Source organism: Drosophila albomicans, chromosome 3, assembly GCF_009650485.2.
Source record: "Drosophila albomicans strain 15112-1751.03 chromosome 3, ASM965048v2, whole genome shotgun sequence".
NCBI classification, from domain to species: domain Eukaryota; kingdom Metazoa; phylum Arthropoda; class Insecta; order Diptera; family Drosophilidae; genus Drosophila; species Drosophila albomicans.
This window is the reverse complement of record NC_047629.2, coordinates 52,259,271-52,270,173: the sequence shown is the minus strand read 5'-3', so window position 1 is coordinate 52,270,173 and position 10,903 is coordinate 52,259,271. Positions and strand designations below refer to the sequence as shown.

At 37.7% G+C, this 10,903-nt stretch overlaps 1 protein-coding gene across 1 annotated transcript; it reads right to left on the bottom strand.

Moving 5' to 3' along the window:
- Positions 1–682: 682 nt before the first annotated feature.
- Positions 683–1,255, bottom strand: LOC117571753 (uncharacterized). The gene has a single exon (XM_034254104.1). The coding sequence runs from the start codon at positions 1,253–1,255 to the stop codon at positions 683–685; it is 573 nt and encodes a 190-aa protein (XP_034109995.1).
- Between the last annotated feature and the right edge of the window lie 9,648 nt (positions 1,256–10,903).

Here is a 10,903-nt window from a genome sequence, read left to right as displayed (position 1 = left end):
TTGCCTAGACAACAAAATTTATAAAATAAGCCAAAATACTTTACTTGCAAAAGATTTTGAGAAATGCAATTTTCAAGCTCTAACTGACATTTACTATTAAACTAAGAAAGCTACCTGCTACCCATCTTGAAAAAAAGCAAATCATTGTGGTATTAAACTTTAAATATAAAATATAGTAAAAGCTATGTTTGGTATAGTAAATAGTACTATATTCACATTATATCATAGAGTACAAAATTTCATTACTACTAAAATATCCCTTTTAGTTCATACGGACAGACGTCTCGGTTATTGACGCTGATCAATGATCTATATACTTATTAGGGTCGGAGATGCCACCTTCTGCTTACCTTTCTTTCCTATGGATAGTGGGTATAGAAACGATAATCTTAAGGCAATGAGTATTGTATTTCTAATTAGCTCAACTTAAAAGAAATGGTAAGGAAATATTTTCAAAAAGAGCCTCTTATAGATTTCTGAAAATAAAGAATATGAAAAATTGAATTGAATTCGCTACAATGCTAAATGCTAATTAGGATTATCAAAAACAATCAAAATAAAATTACTGCTTTCTCCAATTCTTAGTTCTGTGATATAAGATCTTCACTCCCCAAAATCAATTAACCCATTTGCTAAATTTCAGGGAATTAAAAAGCCTCATTCACGTCTATAAAACAAGAGTTTATTTCTGGGTCAAAGAGTACGTCATGAGTCCAATAATAGCCGACTTGCTCATCTTGTCAACATGTGGCCCAAACTCGGGCAGAAAAGTGCTGACCAAGGCAGAACCGTAGCGAGCAATTGTGGCCGAGGCAGCGATGCCCACATGGAAGTAGTTCTCCTCCTGCAATCCCAAATAAGTGGCCGAGGCAACATTCGCAACCAGCGACAAATCCTTTACGGTTTCCGTTGCTGCATCCCAATCATCACCCAGATTGCCCATCGTATCGTAGATCAGGAGGATCAAGGACATTGCATGAACCATCGCCAGGCCAGACTGCGAGGACTGCAGATAGAACTCAATGTTGGCCAAGGGCAGCGGCAGGACATCCACAATGCTGGTGGACACAAAGAAGGAGCGCGAACATTCGGCGCCCTGCGATTGAAAGTTGCGAACCAGGCCAAGCAAACCGTGGACAAAACAAAATGCAGCTGCCGTATAACCATAAGGTTGATCCGTTGGCGTCAAGGCGTAAAGTCCATAGCCACTGCTGCCAACCAGCACCAGATTAAAGACCAACTCGAGAAGATGCATCTCTCTCTAAAATGCGCAACAAATACTTAAAAGACACAAGTTAAAAAGGAAATAGGAATTGAAATTTCGAATTTGCTCAAACAAATAATTTGGAACTATATTCAATGACTTCAAAATACATACTGAGATTTTCAGGGGGAAAATAAAAATTTACATTATTTCTAGAACTGTCAATTTAGTTTATTTTGTGATTTGTGTCAAAATTCGTTTTATTATTTATGTTAATTTTTTTCAAATATTTTAAATATTATTTTCATAAGTAGTGTTGTCTGCATATTGGGAAAAGAATATGCAGACAAACATTCTAATGAAAGTAATATTTAAAACTTTAGTGTAAAAATAGTTTGTTTAATGTTAACATAAAGTTCATATTAATAAATTACAAATTTGAATGATATTTATGGGAGTTGAAGTATTCAAAAGCCATGTTTTTGAAGCATGGATAAACTGCTATGAGAAATCATTTCAAATAATGCAAAAGTGTATTAATCATGAAGGACAATATATATATATATTAAAAAACAAGAATGCCATTTACAATAAATAATATTTGGTAATATTTGCTTGTCCCGAAATATAAACTCCTCACATAATATTATATTGTAAATTTGGTATTCAAAGATACAGAAGTAAGTTGCTTATATCGTTCAATAAAAAGATATTCGACTTATTATTCTTCCAGCCAGTTATGTTACTAAATATTTTATCTATATATGAAAAAATACTTTATTGTAATATATTCTTAATTAATTTTATTATATATATGTATAAATTTGATTTTAATCTAATTGTGTTGAACTATTCTATTCCTCAGTAAGATAAGATAAGATATTAAGATATTTATTAAAAAATTCTTTTTTCAAAATTTATATTCGAGTATAAGGAGGTGAAGGAGGCATCTCCGACCCTATATAGTATATATATTCTTGATCAGCGTCAACAGCCGAGGGGACATAACCATGCCCGTCTGTCCTTCGTTGGTATGAAAACCTAGATCACAGTGACTATAAGAGATACAGCTGTAAGACCGATATACCAAATATGGCCTTTGGTTTGATATAGTATAATATTTTAATAAAGCACTGTTTAACTTCTCTTCAAAATATGTCACAGTCGTGACTGACGCGTTCTCACTTGTTTTATATATATTTTATTTATTAATTTAATAAATTTATATATGTATGTCTCCTTCTCCCTACTTCTATATATCCTTCTCCCTACTTCTGTCTATCTTCTCCCCATTTTAAATGACATATTTCTGCATTGCTTTGCTCAAATTCTTTTGGGCAACTCTTTCACTTTGCTTCGTTCTTCCGAACGTTGTTAAATATTCAAATTTCAGCTGGAGTCCGTTTCCATCGATATGATCGCATTCCTTGATGCCGAATGCCAAGACAGTTTTCCGGAGTAGCCCCGGTTAACACAGCCTTAGCCTGATTGACCCTCATAAAGTCAACTGGCAGCGGTTTGCTTTGCTTAGCTTAGCTTAGCTGGACACGATTCAAATCGACAACTGGCAACTGGCAACTGGCAAACTGAGCGCCAAGCCAACATAGTTATAAAGCAAAGTAACATAACTAAATGCAGGAAACGCTTTCCAGGAAACAGCAACAACAACAACAGCAACGAAAGAAGGCTGCTGGCTGATTGTGTTGTGTCCAAGTTATTTTTATGTTATTTTATTTTATTTTATTTTGGCAGCAGCAACAGCAGCAAATGGCCAAGAGATTTATTTGCCAGCAAAAGCAACAGTAACAATTGCAGGAGTAACAACAACAATATCAGCAACCACAACAACCACAACAACAACAACAACAACAATCAGGCAGCAACATGACTTGGTAGTTTTTCGTGTGCATGTTGGCAGTGTTGCGCTGTTGTTTTGGCAGTTGCAAGTAGTCCTCGAAGATGAGATACTTGCCGGCTGATTAGCTGACACAGCAACAGCAACAACAACAGCCACAACAACAAGCAGAAGGCTGAGTGGGCAGCACTGTCAGGCGGCTGCCAAGTCAAATCGTGTACACAATTGGCGCGACATGCAACATTATTCCCTGCCCCAAAACCCAGAGAGTCAGTCTTGGCTTGGCCTGAGACCGAAGTCGGAGTCGGAGTTGGAATCGAAGTCGAGACCTGAGACACGGCACGTCCCTAACCTCATAGCCATTGGCAGCCCTATGCTCAAATTCCCGAAGCAATGCAGCTGCATCGTGCCACCAATTGAAAGTGGTGCGGGTGTTGCGACGGAGGTTGCAACAACAACTGCAACAAGCATCCCGATCAGCTCGATTGGAGCTGCGATTGGTAAAACGTTTGCAGCCGCAGTTTGACTTAATTTTCACCACAATCCTGTCCCGACTTCCAACTCTTTCGCTCCGTCTTTGTCTGCTGAAGTCTATTGTCTGTGTCTGTGTTTGGATCTGGCTTTCGCTTTGGTTTTGTCCGCAACATTTGGCTGCCGCTTCGTGATTTGCGATTTTATCGCATTCAAATGAAATAATTTGAGTTCAAAATGATGAAGTTAATTGTGTTTATTAGGCTGCCAGTCACAAGAGAGCTCCAGCTTTGACTCCAACTTTGGCCACTCGTGTTTCAGCTGCCACTGCTGACTCACCAAGCTGCAACTCCAACTCCAAGTCTGTCTCTTTGGTATGATGTGCCCCGGGGGCGCTTCCCTCAGTTGGTGCTGCAATGTTGCCCAAATAGTCAGTCGCTTTATGCAAATTCGTGAATTTATGAGCTGTTCGCCATTAAGTCATTTTAAACGAATCTTTTTGCCTGGCCCGCCTGCAGCAGCAACCAACAACCACCAACAACAACATCAGCAACCACACACAACAATGGACAGCATCATATGAAAAAGAAAAGCAAGTCAACGTAATGTGCTGCAAACAGCAAATGATACTCAAAGTAGGAGCTGCATTTGGAGTTGCAAGCAGTTGCAAGCAGCAGCAGCAACATATTGCTGTTGCAAGCTCCAAGTTGGTCTCTCTATGTAGCTCCTGCCTGGACCCGCGTGTCGTGTGCGATATTAATCGCTTTTGCTGAAAATGTGTTGTCAGTTTTGTGTCGTAACATGATTACGTGGTCCGAGGATATACGAGACAAATGCTACAACAAGTACTCCCCTCTTCAGCCTTGCCCCCAAACACAAAACAGTGAAATGCTCTTGAGAAAGGCAACACAAAAGAATTGCATCTTAAGTACACGTAAAGTTTTATTTGAGAAGACACTCAAAAATATTCAAAAATATCTTTTGAAAGACTCGCATTTATGTGCTTGATTGAAAAGAAAATATTTAATTGAAAGTTGAGATGTCAAAAAATTCAAGAGTATTTGCATATTTGATGATATTTGTAGTTGTGCCTAGGTAAACTTTTGGTGTACAAAAAAAGGAATCTTTAAGTTACAATTACAGTGCAAAATTTAAAGAAATTTAAAAAAAATATGAAACAACTAGTATGTGGTAAAAATTTTATTAGTGATACAAAGAATGTAAGTTAGCTTCAATTTATTTGTGTGGTAAAGATTTTAAGAGTGATACTTAAGAATTGAAGTAAGCTTAAATTTATTTAAGTCACACAAAAGTCTCTGCCTTAAACGAATTCTTTCCAAAGCTGCAAAGAACAATTTTAAATCAAAGAATATCTTCAACAAAATCTATGAAATTTCAAGCAATTCTATAAAGAGCAAATGTATTCATTATATGTAAAAAAACACGCTAAGAATCTGAAGTAATTTTGAAACATTGAATTTTCAATTGGAAATAATATAGTATCTTTACTTAAATCTGTGCAATTTCAGCAGATGTTAAAAATATAAATATCTCCAAGATGTTTTCTAGAAACTGAAGTACCCAAATTTTATGTTTAAATTGTAAAAGAAAACTATTGCTAAGAATTTATATAGAAACTAGAAACGTATATACATTGGAGCTTGAATTTAAAATAACAAATAGGATAATGGAAAAATGCATAAATTACTGAAGATTGAAGAAGACTTAAGACAACTTTAGTTCTACCAAAGCATGTGAATCAATACAGAACTTAATCAATAATAAAGACACCATCAATAAAATTTTTTTAGGATAAGTAAACCACTAAAAAAAGTGTTGGAATGATATGTGAATCAACATAAAACTGAGTTCCCAAATTAAGGCATTTTTTTAGTTACAATTTCCTTGTTTATAAAGTCTATGCTGCTTCCCCCAAGAACTCTATGCAAAGCCAATTAATAAAAGCAAAACTGACTCATATTACAACTAATATTAAAAAAGCAAAATTTCCCACAATCGAATTGTAATCCATTGTAATTATAAATCAAAATACACTGCTGAGCATGTAAGCCTCTTCTTTGTTGTACTTTGTTGTTGCACACAACTCCAACCCTTGACATTAAGGGATTTAGTGAATTAAAAAAATCTGCAAAATAATATTGGGAAAGCATAAAAAGCGTGATGCCAGGCAATGAAGAGGAAACAAACGCAGCTGCAACAGGAAGATGGAAGATGGAAGTTGGCTGTGGCATGCCACCGGCGTGACTTTCCCACTGTGCAACACGAGCTTAGCCGGACATTAGGCAGAGAAAAGGATGACGATGAGGATGATGATGATGATGATGGCGGGGGTTGGCAAAGCCGAAGATCGTATCGCTGAGGCAAAACGCTTGTCAAGGCGCGCTTAATGAGCAGAACACAACACAAAACCCAAAACGTTGAATCGCCTCGTGGCGTCACGCGGGTCACGTGCACTGATTGTTGCAACGCGTGCAACTTCATATCTAAGAGGAAGAGCATTTGTTGTGTGTTGCGCTTGCCACGCAGACAAAGCGCAGCTGTCAAGTGGCATTATGCAGCATTTGTGAGGTGGTTAACTAAAGATTTATATAGTATTCTGATAGTATCGGACCCAATCAGACTTTACCAAATCGTGTGGGCCAACGAAATGCTTTGCATCTGGTGTCCACGTCAATCGATTCCCAGGGTTTCATTAGCTACTGTGGCAACCCTCGAAGCGCCAAAGCAACCCCCAAAAAACTGGGTTGCCAGGCAACCACTTTGGAGACAAGTTCGTTCTCTCTATTTCCCCTACTCTCACTCTCTCTTTCTCTCTTACATACACTCTCTGTCGCACTCTCTCTCTCTCTCTCTCTCTCTCTCTCTCTCTCTCTCTCTCTAACTTAGAGAAATCTAATTCTGTGTTTCTCTCTCACTCTCTTTCTCTCTAACTCTCTCTGAGTTGCGCTCTCTCTCTCTGCGCTTCTCTCTCTCGCCTTTTGAAGGCAGCCATTTTGCATAAATTTGGCGACTGTAGCATATGCCACCCCCACATGCCCCGCATGCCACATGCCCCATCAACAAAAAAAAAAGGGACGCAGACGCTTTGTAGACTTTTTTGTTTGCTGTTGCTCTCGTATCGATTTTCTCAAGCTGCGGAAAGTCGCATTTCTTGTGGCAAGCCAAAAACAAAACAAAAAAACAGAAAATTGCAACGCCCACATTTTGTGGCAAGAGCCGCGCTGCCATAAATCTAACATCAGCCTGACGTACAATATATCCAAAAGATCTTTTGTTTGCCGCTGACTGCGAAACTTTGATTTCTATGCAAATCGCAGTCAAATCATGAGAAAATAAAACTGCAACCAAACGTTGCAACTTTTTTAGAGTCGTCGCCAGTTATGGCAGCCTTTTTGCATATGTCAGGAGCGACATCGGTGGCGCCACCGCCGGGCACCACGTGCAACTCGAACTGAACTCGAACTCGACTCACGATCGAACGCTGCACGAATTACAACAAAGTTGGAGCTCCTGAAATTATCATGACCCCGGCCAAGTGGCAATTGGGTCAACATTGTTGTCCACAACATTTGTTCACTGACACACACACATACAGAAAGGTTTCCAATTCCCTTGCCCCATGCCCCCTTCAGTTGCACTTTGTGCGACACGTGGCTTTGGGCAGCTGTTCAAATTCGAATTTCAAACTGTTTCTCAATTTTTCTTACCTGTTTCCATGCTAATGAGAATGTGACGTCGTTGCCAACTCCCCAAAGCATTCGCTTTGCTATTGACTCAATGCATAATGCGGCATGCCACGTGGCAGCCTTTGAAAAGAGGCGTGTGTGTGTGCAACATCGTCTCCTAATTGACACACGTCCTGGTCGTGTGTCGCCTCAACTTGCCGCACAACTCTCACATTTAATTGCCGCATTTGTGTGTTTCAATCGAGGGTTGGTCTCGCCAATTTGGCTAAATTAATTCAGGCCCATTCAATGTCGCACAAATTGGCAGTAAAATGCAATAAGTTAACACAAACAGCATAAAGAACAAGTTCGAGGGAGAGGACGAATGAAAAGTGGGCGAAACTCTCAGACATTTAATAATATAATTATATTTTTAATAACACAGGACGAAGATGCTTGTTGTTGAGAATGTTCGACTGTGAGATACTCATTGCATATTGGTGAATTGAGCTGAATTTACTTGCTTATTTTCGTAGATTTTTTCCTTTCTGATTTTGAGTGAAAAATATTTTCAAAAGAATTACAATTTTATCATATTTAATTTGATATAATCTTATGGAATTCATTTTTACAACTAAGCAACGTAAAATCTAATGAATTGATTATTTTGCAACTTTGTCAGCAATAATTTAAATTTTAAAAGATTGATAGATTGAAAGATAGATTGATAGATAAATTTAAAGATACATTGATAGATATATTGATAGATAGATTGAAAGATAGATTTATAATCATAAAGGATTTCGGACAATCGAAATTTTCAGATAAGAAAAGTTTAATGGAATAACTTTGTCATTGCATATTGCTGATAAGTTAAATTTACCTGTTATTTCCATAAATATTACCGTTATCTAATTTTCAGTCTAGAATATTTTCAAATTCTATTCATTCGAAAGTAATTTAAAGGAATGGATATCTCAAGTAGAGCTAAACTAACTTCACAGAAATCAAAGTAAATTGAAAACTAATGAACTGATTACTGTGTAACTTTTTCAACAATCATTTAAAAGATTGATAGAAATATAAAATAGAAAGATAGATAGATAGATTGACATATAGATAGAAAGGTAAATTTAGCAATGCGTTTTAGCAATAATAGAGAAATTTTAGAAGTCTGTTTTCAAAGTTGATTTATTTAATGGGAACTTAAGGAAAAAGGAAGATATAATATTGTCCCTCATTAATTAAATATTCTTTGTATAAACAAAGAGCTTTGAAAGGTTTACTCTACTTATTGAATTACAAATAGGTTTAAATACTTCTCAAATAATGAAAGGTAAATTTAAGAAGAAAAACACTTGAATCAATTTAGTTGCTTATTGCCAATGTTGTGTGCTTTTAACTTTCATTTTATGCTTTAAAATTGAGTCTTTAAAAACATAAAATTTATATTTAAATGTTAAGAATAATCCAAATGGAGATCATCATCATCAAGTATAACAAACATTTTACACTCAACTTAAAAATGAGCGCCTAATTTATAATTTTAAATTGTGAGGAATAATTTATTATCGTTAAATTTATTCGCCACAATTTCAAAAAAAAAGAATTTCACTAACATATTAATTGGTTACAACAAAGTTAGTAAATCTTGTTGGTTGTGATTAAGCAGATCTTGTAATAAAAAATATGAAAAAAATAAGAAGCTCTGGCAAGTGGCAGCAAATGTTTAATGAACTTTGCAACATTGATGGCATTACAGGATTTGTGGCAAGCACAATCTCAGGCTGCGACTTATTAATTGAAGTCATCACAAGTTGTGGCAGGCAAAGCAAAGAAAAAAGGAAGCCTAAGAAGGCAACTCTAAGACTTGCAGATTGCAACACGAATGCACTTAAGATTGCAACAAATGTTGCAAGCAGCGACATAAGGAGGCAACAGAGGCAGCCACTGTAAAGAGAGCTGAGGCGATGCCACTTGAGTTCTAAGCCAGCTGAGAGCATGTGGCAAGCAACTGCAACGAGAGAGAGAGAGAGAGCGACAGACGAGATGATTAAGTGAACATTTAACGGCTGCTAATGAATGTGGTGCATGGTGCATGGTGCATGGGGCATGGCTGCTGCGTTGCAATGTCACACGCGATGCCACCGATGCACCGACACTGGGGGTCGCGACCGCTCTGACAAAAGCGAACAAAACGGAGGCGCAGCCAATCAAGAGCGCATCATGTGCAACGCCGACGCAGCAATTGAGTTTGCTGCCACAACTCGCCAGGCAGCGTTAAGTGGCGTCGTCGTCGTCGTTGTTGTTGTCTGTGAATCCCACATGGTCTGGGTCTGCTGCTGTTGTTGTCTGGAATGCAGATGTGCTGGCTGCAAACAGCCACAGCCAGTTGGACAGGCAGCAGCCCACTTGCTTGCATCTCATATTTTCATATCATCAACAGCAACAGCAACTGCAACAACAACTCACAACTTGCAACTTGCAACTCGCATTCATCCATCCACATGCACATCCCACTTCCTTGGGCTTCTTTCCTGCTTTGCAGCTGCGAAATTTACCAGATTGTACAAATATTACTTCTTCACTTGAAGACTAATTAAATTTGAATTTTTTTTATTAAACGAGCTGCTGCCTCCTCCATGTGGCAACTGCAACTCTTAGACAACAACTTTGTTCGCTTGCTGCTTGCTGACTCCTGCTGTTACTCCCCAGTCGCCTTTTTCTTTTTTTTTTTTGCTGTGCAGTCTTCGCCCCACCTTGTGGCAACTACACACGTAGCACGTAGCACGTAGCTGGTGGTCTCTGGACCCGCAGCTAAATTTATGGCTTAATTTGGCGCTCTTGTTAATGCGTGTGTGGGCGTGGCCTGCCACTCCACTCCAAACTAGCAACAGCAGCAGCGAACACGTGTGGGCGGCATCTGTCAAAAGTTCTGACATTTTAAGTGTCTTTTGCTTAACTCTTGACTAAGCAAATATCATTCTCTCACTCTTCACTCTTCTCACACTTCGCTGTCAAAAAGGGCTGTCAAGTCCAAGGCGGCTGCCTGCCTAATTGCCAAAAGTGTTAAGAGTGCTCAAAGTGCGCGACGATCAAGTTGTCTGTCTGCACTTTCAGAGGCTACAAATTGTCGAAATGATCTTCATCATGAAGAATAAACTCAATTCGATTGCTACACCTTAAAAAGGGTAATAAAAATCTAACTAAAATTAATCAAATGTAAAAAATAACATCAACTTAAAGTTGCTATCGAGTTGATGGTCTAGTATGTATCTCTTATTACTAATTTTTAATCTACACTGACGAGCAAAACTGTAACATAATTTCAATACTCTAACGTCAAAGGTCTGTAATACAGACTCTGTATCTTCTGTTCTAATTTATGCATGCTTAAGATCTTAGTCTTGTTTTCTTGGTAGGATCATAGTATGATCATCATATATGAAAATATTAAGCCATTTGATAATAGGACAAACAAATGCTAGAGCAAACTTTAAAAAAAGTCAATTGTTACAGTTTTGCACTGGGGTTGTTTTTTAAACGAATATCGTTTTTAGATCTCCTACTATTGAGTCGATGGCCTTTGCAGCTAGCCCACCCTTCTTTTAGTTATTATAATATACATAATATTATTGTAGAATAATAAATAGTAATAATAAATAAATCTCCTACGCGATTTGGCAT